General features: G+C 43.2%; 1 protein-coding gene across 3 annotated transcripts in view; it reads right to left on the bottom strand.

The window, feature by feature from the left end:
- Positions 1-13132, bottom strand: part of LOC129861869 (mitochondrial glutamate carrier 1-like) — a 108426-nt gene that overhangs the window by 37919 nt on the left and 57375 nt on the right. For all 3 annotated transcript variants that reach the window (XM_055933026.1, XM_055933028.1, XM_055933027.1), the window contains exon 6: positions 5505-5562. In XM_055933026.1, the coding sequence (XP_055789001.1) occupies positions 5505-5562 (58 nt within the window). The remainder of the gene's footprint in view (positions 1-5504; positions 5563-13132) is intronic.

The following is a 13132-nucleotide window of genomic DNA, read 5'->3' as shown; positions in this document are numbered from 1 at the left end:
TGATGCTGATAAAGATACTGCAGCATCTTTACAGATAGTCCCTAACTGTGGTTGAAATACTATCAGCTGTTATGATGCTGATAAAGATACTGCAGCATCTTTACAGATAGTCCCTAACTGTGGTTGAAATACTATCAGCTGTTATGATGCTGATAAAGATACTGCAGCATCTTTACAGATAGTCCCTAACTGTGGTTGAAATACTATCAGCTGTTATGATGCTGATAAAGATACTGCAGCATCTTTACAGACAGTCCCTAACTGTGGTTGAAATACTATCAGCTGTTATGATGCTGATAAAGATACTGCAGCATCTTTACAGACAGTCCCTAACTGTGGTTGAAATACTATCAGCTGTTATGATGCTGATAAAGATACTGCAGCATCTTTACAGACAGTCCCTAACTGTGGTTGAAATACTATCAGCTGTTATGATGCTGATAAAGATACTGCAGCATCTTTACAGACAGTCCCTAACTGTGGTTGAAATACTATCAGCTGTTATGATGCTGATAAAGATACTGCAGCATCTTTACAGATAGTCCCTAACTGTGGTTGAAATACTATCAGCTGTTATGATGCTGATAAAGATACTGCAGCATCTTTACAGATAGTCCCTAACTGTGGTTGAAATACTATCAGCTGTTATGATGCTGATAAAGATACTGCAGCATCTTTACAGATAGTCCCTAACTGTGGTTGAAATACTATCAGCTGTTATGATGCTGATAAAGATACTGCAGCATCTTTACAGATAGTCCCTAACTGTGGTTGAAATACTATCAGCTGTTATGATGCTGATAAAGATACTGCAGCATCTTTACAGATAGTCCCTAACTGTGGTTGAAATACTATCAGCTGTTATGATGCTGATAAAGATACTGCAGCATCTTTACAGACAGTCCCTAACTGTGGTTGAAATACTATCAGCTGTTATGATGCTGATAAAGATACTGCAGCATCTTTACAGACAGTCCCTAACTGTGGTTGAAATACTATCAGCTGTTATGATGCTGATAAAGATACTGCAGCATCTTTACAGACAGTCCCTAACTGTGGTTGAAATACTATCAGCTGTTATGATGCTGATAAAGATACTGCAGCATCTTTACAGACAGTCCCTAACTGTGGTTGAAATACTATCAGCTGTTATGATGCTGATAAAGATACTGCAGCATCTTTACAGATAGTCCCTAACTGTGGTTGAAATACTATCAGCTGTTATGATGCAACCTACAGTTAATATTAAATGAGAGGTTATAACCTACAGTTAATATTATATGAGAGGTTATAGACCTACAGTTCATATTATATGAGAGGTTATAAACCTACAGTTAATATTATATGAGAGGTTATAACCTACAGTTAATATTATATGAGAGGTTATAACCTACAGTTAGTATTATAAGAGAGGTTATAACCTACAGTTCATATTATATGAGAGGTTATAACCTACAGTTAATATTATAAGAGAGGTTATAGACCTACAGTTCATATTATATGAGAGGTTATAACCTACAGTTAATATGAGAGGTTATAAACCTACAGTTAATATTATATGAGAGGTTATAAACGTACAGTCAGGGTCCAGAGTTCAGTTAGGTTACTATTCCGCCTGAACAGTCCAGTTCCTTTGACTTGCCATAGGCCTGTTTGAAGTCCTGACTGTCCAATTGTAATCGCGCCTCACAATCATCACACACCATCATAACAACACACTGCTATCATCCTGTTTTTACCACTTCAGCAATCATTATTCTGGTCCTCCCTTTTCAAGCCTCCCATTGGGCAGCTTTTCTCTTCCTGAATTCAACTCCGCCCCCTTTTTTTTTTTTTTTTTTTTGCCTCAGTGGAGCGACATTAACTTTTTCTGCCCGAAAGCGTTTGGTGATTGGCGTGTAAACATGTGTGCCTCGAGTACAGTTAGGCCCTAAAGCTTAGGCTTGTGCACTGAAGGAAAACCTCAATGTAACCTATAGATATTAACTGAACAAGAAAAAGGATATATCATCATATGCATCGTTTTCTCTTTATTAAACCCGCCCTTCATTCACACAATATTTCATGACTCTATACCCGCCTGCACACGTGGATTTAACCGCAGGGACAGCAGGTTATGAGTCAACCCGTGCATCATTAACACACACACACACACACACACACACACACACACACACACACACACACACACACACACACATACACACATACACACATACACACATACACACATACACACACACACACACACACACACACCGTGCTCAGGGTCCAATGACCTGCAAGTCCTTATCTGACTGTTACCACCAGTCCAGATCAGCTGAGCTAATGAATACTTTATTGTCCCACTGTGTCTGTCTGGCCAGCAGGACTTGTGAATCCTAGATCACCTGCTGAGTTGTTAACTTGCTTATGGCGGCGCAATGTGCTTATTGATGACATGCCACAGCTCTCTGTCCTTCATACAAGCTGCAGACGACATGCTGTGGAGACCTAGACATAGTGGTTATGTAGACTAGACATAGTGGTTATGTAGACTAGACATAGTGGTTATGTAGACTAGACATAGTGGTTTGTAGACTAGACATAGTGGTTATGTAGACCTAATGTAGACTAGACATAGTGGTTATGTAGACTAGACATAGTGGTTATGTAGACTAGACATAGTGGTTATGTAGACTAGACATAGTGGTTATGTAGACCTAATGTAGACTAGACATAGTGGTTATGTAGACCCATTGTAGACTAGACATAGTGGTTATGTAGACCCATTGTAGACTAGACATAGTGGTTATGTAGACCTACTGTAGACTAGACATAGTGGTTATGTAGACCCATTGTAGACTAGACATAGTGGTTATGTAGACCTACTGTAGACTAGACATAGTGGTTATGTAGACCTAATGTAGACTAGACATAGTGGTTATGTAGACCTACTGTAGACATAGTGGTTATGTAGACCCATTGTAGACTAGACATAGTCGTTATGTAGACCCATTGTAGACTAGACATAGTGGTTATGTAGACCTACTGTAGACTAGACATAGTGGTTATGTAGACCTACTGTAGACATAGTGGTTATGTAGACCTAATGTAGACTAGAAATAGTGGTTATGTAGACTAGACATAGTGGTTATGTAGACCTACTGTAGACTAGACATAGTGGTTATGTAGACCTACTGTAGACTAGACATAGTGGTTATGTAGACCCATTGTAGACTAGACATAGTGGTTATGTAGACCCATTGTAGACTAGACATAGTGGTTATGTAGACCTACTGTAGACTAGACATAGTGGTTATGTAGACCTACTGTAGACTTGACATAGTGGTTATGTAGACCTACTTTAGACTAGACATAGTGGTTATGTAGACCTACATAGACTAGACATAGTGGTTATGTAGACCTACTGTAGACTAGACATAGTGGTTATGTAGACCTACTGTAGACTAGACATAGTGGTTATGTAGACCTACTGTAGACTAGACATAGTGGTTATGTAGACCTACTGTAGACTAGACATAGTGGTTATGTAGACCCATTGTAGACTAGACATAGTGGTTATGTAGACCTACTGTAGACTAGACATAGTGGTTATGTAGACCTACTGTAGACTAGACATAGTGGTTATGCTGTGTAGACCTGTTACATTATCATTATACATTATCACTTCCTATTGCCTAGATAGTGCACTACCTTTGCACTACGTAGCGCACTGTGCAGGGAATAGGGTGTCCGTTGCAAATCAGATTGAGACAGACTGTGGGGGGAAGATGACACTTCTGCTGATGGCTGAGGAAGTGTGTGTGTGTGTGTGGTGTGTGGTGTGTGGTGTGTGGTGTGTGTGTGTGTGTGTGTGTGTGTGTGTGTGTGTGTGTGTGTGTGTGTGTGTGTGTGTGTGTGTGTGTGTGTGTGTGTGTGTGTGTGTGTGTGTGTGTGTGTGTGTGTGTGTGTGTGTGTGTGTGTGTGTGTGTGTGCTGTAGGCTGTATCTCCAGATGGGGAACAGGATGTATCATTAAGAGAGAACTTGTCTTCACTTCTCTGACATGAACAGTTGTAGTCGGAAGTTGACATACACTAAGTTTACTGTGCCTTTAAACAGCTTGGAAAATTCCAGAAAATTATGTCATGGCTTTAGAAGCTTCTGATAGGCTAATTGACATAAATTGAGTCAATTGGAGGTGTACCTGTGGATATATTTCAAGGCCTACCTTCAAACAGTGCCTCTTTGCTTGACATCATGGGAAAATCAAAAGAAATCAGCCAAGACCTCAGAAAAAAAATTGTAGACCTCCACAGGTCTGATTCATCCTTGGGAGTAATTTCCAAACACCTGAAGGTACCACGTTCATCTGTACAAACAATAGTACGCAAGTATAAACACCATGGGACCACGCAGCCGTCATACCGCTCAGGAAGGCGATGTGTTCTGTCTCCTAGGGATGAACGTACTTTGGTGTGAAAAGTGCAAATCAATCCCAAAACAACAGCAAAGGATCTTGTGAAGATGCTGGAGGAAACAGGTTCAAAAGTATCTGTATCCACAGTAAAACTAGTCCTATATTGATATAACCTGAAAGGCCACTCAGCAAGGAAGAAGCCACTGCTCCAAAACCTCCATAAAAAAGCCAGACTACGCTTTGCAACTGCACATGGGGACAAAGATTGTACTTTTTGGAGAAATGTCCTCTGGTCTGATGAAACAAAAATATAACTGTTTGGCCATAATGAACATTTTTATGTTTGGAGGAAAAAGGGGGAGGCTTGCAAGCCGAAGAACACCATCCCAACTGTGAAGCACGGGGGTGGCAGCATCATGTTGTGGGGGTGCTTTGCTGCAGGAGGGACTGGTGCTCTTCACAAAATAGATGGCGTCATGAGGAAGGACAATTATGTGGATATATTGAAGCAACATCTCAAGACATCAGTCAGGAAGTTAAAGCTTGGTCACAAATGGGTCTTCCAAATGGACAATGACCCCAAACATACTTCCAAAGTTGTGGCAAAATGGCTTAAGGACAACAAAGTCAAGGTATTGGAGTGGCCATCACAAAGCCCTGACCTCAATCCCATAGAAGATATGTAGGCAGAACTGAAAAAGCGTGTGCGAGCAAGGAGGCCTATAAACCTGACTCAGGTACACCAGCTCAAAATTCACCCAACTTATTGTGGGAATCTTGTGGAAGGCTACCTGAAATGTTTGACCCAAGTAAAAAAAATTAAAGGCAATGCTACCAAATACTATTTGAGTGTATGTAAACTTCTGACCCACTGGGAATGTGATGAAAGAAATAAAAGCTGAAATAAATCATTCTCTCTAATATTATTCTGACATTTCACATTCTTAAAATAAAGTGGTGATCCTAACTGACCTAAGACAGGGAATTTATACTAGGATTTAATGTCAGGAATTGTGAAAAACTGAGTTTAAATGTATTTGGCTAAGGTGTATGTAAACTTTCGACATCAACTGTACCTTCCCCGCACCTCACAAGCCACTCACCTGACATGTACCTGCCCCACACCCCGCCAGCATCTCTTTGACCAGGGTGAGCTTCTGACTGGAGAGAGCGAGAGAGAGATGGATCGACAAAGAAAGAGGGGGGAGAGAGAGAGAGCATGAGAGAGAGAGAGAGAGAGAGAGAGAGAGAGAGAGAGAGAGAGAGAGAGAGAGAGAGAGAGAGAGATAGAGGGGGGGTGAGGGAGAGAGAGAGAGAGACAGAGGGGGGGGTGAGGGAGAGAGAGACAGCATGAGAGGGAGCGAGAGAGAGATGGATCAACAGAGAGAGTAGGGGGGAAAGCGGGAGAGAGAGAGAGCGTGAGAGAGGGGGGGGGAAACGGGGAAGGAGAGAGAGAGAGAGAAGGGATAGAGAGCGGGGGGGAGGAGAGAGAGAGAAGGGATAGAGAGAGGAAAGAAATGAGAGACAAAGAGAGATACAAAGGAAGGGAGAGAAGAAGACAAAAGGAGAGCAAGTCAATATGTGTATGAGTCATACAGCTAGTGACTGAGTCGTGTATGAGTCATACAGCTAGTGACTGAGTCGTGTATGAGTCATACAGCTAGTGACTGAGTCGTGTATGAGTCATACAGCTAGTGACTGAGTCGTGTATGAGTCATACAGCTAGTGACTGAGTCGTGTATGAGTCATACAGCTAGTGACTGAGTCGTGTTTCAGTCATACAGCTAGTGACTGAGTAGTGTACGAGTCATACAGCTAGTGACTGAGTCGTGTACGAGTCATACAGCTAGTGACTGAGTCGTGTATGAGTCATACAGCTAGTGACTGAGTCGTGTTTCAGTCATACAGCTAGTGACTGAGTCGTGTTTCAGTCATACAGCTAGTGACTGAGTCGTGTATGAGTCATACAGCTAGTGACTGAGTCGTGTATGAGTCATACAGCTAGTGACTGAGTCGTGTTTCAGTCATACAGCTAGTGACTGAGTCGTGTTTCAGTCATACAGCTAGTGACTGAGTCGTGTATGAGTCATACAGCTAGTGACTGAGTCGTGTATGAGTCATACAGCTAGTGACTGAGTCGTGTATGAGTCATACAGCTAGTGACTGAGTCGTGTTTCAGTCATACAGCTAGTGACTGAGTCGTGTTTCAGTCATACAGCTAGTGACTGAGTCGTGTATGAGTCATACAGCTAGTGACTGAGTCGTGTTTCAGTCATACAGCTAGTGACTGAGTCGTGTATGAGTCATACAGCTAGTGACTGAGTCGTGTATGAGTCATACAGCTAGTGACTGAGTCGTGTATGAGTCATACAGCTAGTGACTGAGTCGTGTATGAGTCATACAGCTAGTGACTGAGTCGTGTTTCAGTCATACAGCTAGTGACTGAGTCGTGTTTCAGTCATACAGCTAGTGACTGAGTCGTGTATGAGTCATACAGCTAGTGACTGAGTCGTGTTTCAGTCATACAGCTAGTGACTGAGTCGTGTATGAGTCATACAGCTAGTGACTGAGTCGTGTATGAGTCGTACAGCTAGTGACTGAGTCGTGTATAAGTCATACAGCTAGTGACTGAGTCGTGTTTCAGTCATACAGCTAGTGACTGAGTCGTGTTTGAGTCATAAAGCTAGTAACTGAGTCGTGTTTCAGTCATACAGCTAGTGACTGAGTCGTGTTTCAGTCATACAGCTAGTGACTGAGTCGTGTTTCAGTCATACAGCTAGTGACTGAGTCGTGTTTCAGTCATACAGCTAGTGACTGAGTCGTGTATGAGTCATACAGCTAGTGACTGAGTCGTGTTTCAGTCATACAGCTAGTGACTGAGTCGTGTTTCAGTCATACAGCTAGTGACTGAGTCGTGTATGAGTCATACAGCTAGTGACTGAGTCGTGTATGAGTCATACAGCTAGTGACTGAGTCGTGTATGAGTCATACAGCTAGTGACTGAGTCGTGTTTCAGTCATACAGCTAGTGACTGAGTCGTGTATGAGTCATACAGCTAGTGACTGAGTCGTGTATGAGTCATACAGCTAGTGACTGAGTCGTGTTTCAGTCATACAGCTAGTGACTGAGTCGTGTTTCAGTCATACAGCTAGTGACTGAGTCGTGTATGAGTCATACAGCTAGTGACTGAGTCGTGTATGAGTGTGACATGTGTTGTGACATGTGTTGTAACTAATCTCCCTGTGACATTGGAACACAGACAGAGATAGAGACACATTAATAATTTACAAGATGGCCAACCAGTCAGCAAGTTAACCATTCACAGTCAATCATTCACCGACCCAGCTCTAGAGACAGAGATAGATGCTCTAGAAACATATTCAAGATTCATCCATGCACACACACGGCACAAACGCAAACACGAAACAGGTCAGAGCAGCAGGGGACAGTGGTGTCAGTAACATTACAGGACAGAGCAGCAGGGGACAGTGGTCTCAGTAACATTACAGGACAGAGCAGCAGGGGACAGTGGTCTCAGTAACATTACAGGACTGAGCAGCAGGGGACAGTGGTCTCAGTAACATTACAGGACAGAGCAGCAGGGGACAGTGGTCTCAGCAACATTACAGGACAGAGCAGCAGGGGACAGTGGTCTCAGTAACATTACAGGACTGAGCAGCAGGGGACAGTGGTCTCAGTAACATTACAGGACTGAGCAGCAGGGGACAGTGGTCTCAGTAACATTACAGGACAGAGCAGCAGGGGACAGTGGTCTCAGTAACATTACAGGACAGAGCAGCAGGGGACAGTGGTCTCAGTAACATTACAGGACAGAGCAGCAGGGGACAGTGGTCTCAGTAACATTACAGGACAGAGCAGCAGGGGACAGTGGTCTCAGTAACATTACAGGACAGAGCAGCAGGGGACAGTGGTCTCAGTAACATTACAGGACAGAGCAGCAGGGGACAGTGGTCTCAGTAACATTACAGGACAGAGCAGCAGGGGACAGTGGTCTCAGTAACATTACAGGACAGAGCAGCAGGGGACAGTGGTCTCAGTAACATTACAGGACAGAGCAGCAGGGGACAGTGGTCTCAGTAACATTACAGGACTGAGCAGCAGGGGACAGTGGTCTCAGTAACATTACAGGACAGAGCAGCAGGGGGCAGTGGTCTCAGTAACATTACAGGACAGAGCAGCAGGGGACAGTGGTCTCAGTAACATTACAGGACAGAGCAGCAGGGGACAGTGGTCTCAGTAACATTACAGGACAGAGCAGCAGGGGACAGTGGTCTCAGTAACACCAGCGGTTCAGTCTGCTCTACTTTTCCTTATTTGGACAATTTATTGATTTTCATGAGATAGTTTATAGTATTTTTCCAGATATAGTTTCCAGTATTTTTCCAGATATAGTTTCCAGTATTTTTCCAGATATAGTTTCCAGTATTTTTCCAAATATAGTTTCCAGTATTTTTCCAGATATAGTTTCCAGTAGTTTTCCAGATATAGTTTCCAGTATTTTTCCAGATATAGTTTCCAGTATTTTTTCAGATATAGTTTCCAGTAGTATTCCAGATATAGTTTCCAGTATTTTTTCAGATATAGTTTCCAGTAGTATTCCAGATATAGTTTCCAGTAGTATTCCAGATATAGTTTCCAGTAGTATTCCAGATATAGTTTCCAGTAGTATTCCAGATATAGTTTCCAGTAGTATTCCAGATATAGTTTCCAGTATTTTTCCAGAGATAGTTTCCAGTAGTATTCCAGATATAGTTTGCAGTATTTTTCCAGATATAGTTTCCAGTAGTATTCCAGAGATAGTTTCCAGTAGTATTCCAGATATAGTTTCCAGTATTTTTCCAGAGATAGGATCAGTATTCTGTACACTCAGACTGCTACATAGAAATGCCAGGAAATGTGATTTTGTCCACCGTGAAAGTAAAAATATTAAGAATGCAGATGAATATTGGATGAATATTCAAAATGCTGATGAATATTAGATGAATATGAGATGAATATTAAGAATGGGGACAAATAGTAGATGAATATTAAGAATGCTGATGAATATTAGATGAATATTCAGAATGCGGATGAATATTAGATGAATATTAAGAATGCAGATGAATATTCAGAATGCGGATGAATATTAGATGAATATGAGATGAATATTAAGAATGCTGATTAATATTAGATAGATATTAAGAATGCCGATGAATATTCAGAATGCTGATGAATATTAGATGAAAAGTCAGAATGCTGATGAATATTCAGAATGCCGATGAATATTAAGAATACCGGTGAATATTAGATGCATATCCAGTATGCAGATGAATATCAGATGAATATTAGATATTCTGTGTAAGAACTGCAGATGGCAATTCAAATCAAATCAATATATATTTGTCACATGCGCCGAATACAACCTTACAGTGAGCCCTTAACCAACAATGCAGTTTAAGAAAATAGAGGTAAGAAAATATTTACTAAATAAACTAAAATACCGAGTCAATGTGCGGGGGGTACAGGTTAGTCGAGGTAATTTGTATATGTACAGTGGCTTGCGAAAGTATTCACCCCCCTTGACATTTTTCTTATTTTGTTGCCTTACAACCTGAAATTAAAATAGATTTTTTGGGGATTTAAACAACCACTCTGAAGATGCAAAATACGTTGTATTGTGAAACAAACAAGAAATAAGACAAAAAAAACTGAAAACTGGCGCATAACTATTCACCCCCCCTAAAATCAATACTTTGTAGATCCACCTTTTGCAGCAATTACAGATGCAAGTCTCTTGGGGTATGTCTCTATATGCTTGGCACATCTAGTCACTGGGATTTTTGCCCATTCTTCAAGGCAAAACTGTTCCAGCTCCTTCAAGTTGGATAGGTTCCTGCTGGTGTACAGCAATCTTTAAGTCATACCACAGACTCTCAATTGGATTGAGGTCTGGGCTTTGACTAGGCCATTCCAAGACATGTATTTAAATGTTTCCCCTTAAACCAGTCAAGTGTTGCTTTAGCAGTATGCTTAGGGTCATTGTCATGCTGGAAGGTGAACCTCCGTCCCAGTCTCAAATCTCTGGAAGACTGAAACAGGTTTCCCTCGAGAATTTCCCTGTAATTAGCATCATCTATCATTCTTTCAATTCTTCCAAAGTTTCCCAGTCCTTGCCGATGAAAAACATCAGCACAGCATGATGGGGTGATGAGAGGTGTTGGGTTTACGCCAGACATAGCGTTTTCCTTGATGGCCAAAAAGCTCAATTTTAGTCTAATCTGACCAGATTACCTTCTTCCATATGTTTGGAGAGTCTCCCACGTGCCTTTTGGCGAACATCAAACGTGTTCGCAAATTTCTTTCTTTAAGCAATGGCTTTCTCCACAACTTTGTCCCTGACCTGTTTGGAGAGCTCCTTGGTCTTCATGGTGCCGCTTGCTTGGTGGTGTTGCAGACTCTGGGGCCTTTCAGAACAAGTGTATATATACTGAGATCATGTGAGAGATCATGTAACACTTAGATTGCACACAGGTGGACTTTATTTAACTAATTACGTGACTTCTGAAGGTAATTGGTTGCAGTCTTGTTCAGCAGTCTTATGGCTTAGAGGTAGAAGCTGTTAACGAGCCTTTTAGACCTAGACTTGGCACTCCGGTAACGCTTGCCGTGCGGTAGCAGAGAGAACAGTCTATGACTAGAGCGGCTGGAGTCTTTGACAAATTGTAGGGCCTTCCACTGACATCGCCTAGTATGTAGGTCCTGGATGGCAGGAAGCTTGGCCCCAGTGATGTACTGGGCTGTACACACTACCCTCTGTAGCATCTTACGGTCGGAGGCCGAGCAATTGCCATACCAGGCGGTGATGCAACTGGTCAGGATGCTCTCAATGGTGCAGCTGTAGAATTTTTGGAGGATCTGGGGACCCATGCCAAATCTTTTCAGTCTCCTGAGGTGTTGTCGTGCCCTCTTCATGACTTTCTTGGTGTGTTTGGACCATGATAGTTTGTTGGTGATGTGGACGCCAAGGAACTTGAAACTCTCAACCCACTCCACTACAGCCCCGTCGATGAGAATGGGGGCGTTTGGCCCTCCTTTTCCACGTTGAGGGAGAGGTTGTTGTCCTGGCACCCCAATGACAGGTCTCTGACCTCCTCCCTATAGGCTGTCTCATCATTGTCGGTGATGAGGCCTACCATCATCTTGTCATCTGCAAACTTCATGATGGTGTTGGAGTCGTGCTTGGCCCAGCAGTCGTGGGTGAACAGGGAGTACAGGAGGGGACTGAGTGCACACCGCTGAGGGGCCCCGTGTTGAGGATCAGCGTGGCAGATGTGTTGTTGCCTACCCTTACCACCTGGGGGCGGCCCGTCAGGAAGTCCAGGATCCAGTTGCAGAAGGAGGTGCTTAGTCTCAGGGTCCTGATCTTAGTGATGAGCTTTGTGGGCACTACGGTGTTGAACGCTGAGCTGTAGTCAATGAATAGCATTCTCACATAGGTGTAATTTTGTCCAGGTGGGAAAGGGCAGTGTGGAGTGCAATAGAGATTGCGTCATCTGTGAATCAGTTGGGGCGGTATGCGAATTGCAGTAGGTCTAGGGTTTCCGGGATGATGGTGTTGATATGAGCCATGACCAGCCTTTCAAAGTACTTCATGGCTACAGACGTGAGTGCTACGGGGCGGCCGTCATTTAGGCAGGTTACCTTCGTTGTCTTGGGCACAGGGACTATGGTGGTCTGCTTGAAAGATGTAGGTGTTACAGACTGGGTCATGGAGAGGTTGAAAATGTCAGTGAAGACACTTGCCAGTTGGTCAGCGCATGCTCTGAGTATGCATACTGGTAGTCCGTCTGGCCCCGCGGGCCTTGTGAATGTCGACCTGTTTAAAGGTCTTGCTCACATCAGCTGCGGAGAGCGTGATCACACAGTCTTCCGGAACAGCTGGTGCTCTCATGCATGCTTCAGTGTTGCTTGCCTCGAAGCGAGCATAGAAGTAGTTTAGCTCATCCGGTAGGCTCGTGTCACTGGGCAGCTCTCGGCTGTGCTTCCCTTTGTAGTCTGTAATGGTTTGCAATACCCTGTCACATCCAACAAGCGTCAGAGCCGGTGTAGTAGGATTCAATCTTAGTCCTGTATTGATGCTTTGCCTGTTTGATGGTTCGTCTGAGGGCATAGCGGGATTTATATTAAACGTCCAGATTAGTGTCCCGCTCCTTGAAAGCAGCAGCTCTACCCTTTAGTTCGGTGCAGATGTTGCCTGTAATCCATGGCTTCTGGTTGGGATATGTACGTACGGTCACTGTGGTGACGACATCGTCGATGCGGTTATTGATGAAGCCGGTGACTGAGGGGGTATACTCTTTCGTGCCATTGGATTGAATCCCGGAAAATATTCCAGTCTGTGCTAGCAAAACAGTCATGTAGTGTAGCATCTGCTTCATCTGACCACTTCCGTGTTGAGCGAGTCACTGGTACTTCCTGCTTTAGTTTTTGCTTCTAAGCAGAAATCAGGAGGATAGCATTATGGGAGAGCTATGTCAGAACCAATTTGCTATGTAGCTAAAAATCTGGGCCAACGTTTGTTCTACACGGTCCCGGTGAACAGGTAAATGAAATAATCCTGTGTCGTAGAAGGCTAAAATAAGGAGCAACAACTGCAGTGTGTTTCTAATCTTTCAGTATAGTGAAGCTGGGCCTTTCTGAAGCACTGGGCCTTTCTGAAGCACTAGACCTT

The sequence above is a fragment of the Salvelinus fontinalis genome, chromosome 9 (assembly GCF_029448725.1).
Source record: "Salvelinus fontinalis isolate EN_2023a chromosome 9, ASM2944872v1, whole genome shotgun sequence".
Taxonomy (NCBI): domain Eukaryota; kingdom Metazoa; phylum Chordata; class Actinopteri; order Salmoniformes; family Salmonidae; genus Salvelinus; species Salvelinus fontinalis.
This window is presented reverse-complemented; position numbering and strand designations above follow the sequence as displayed.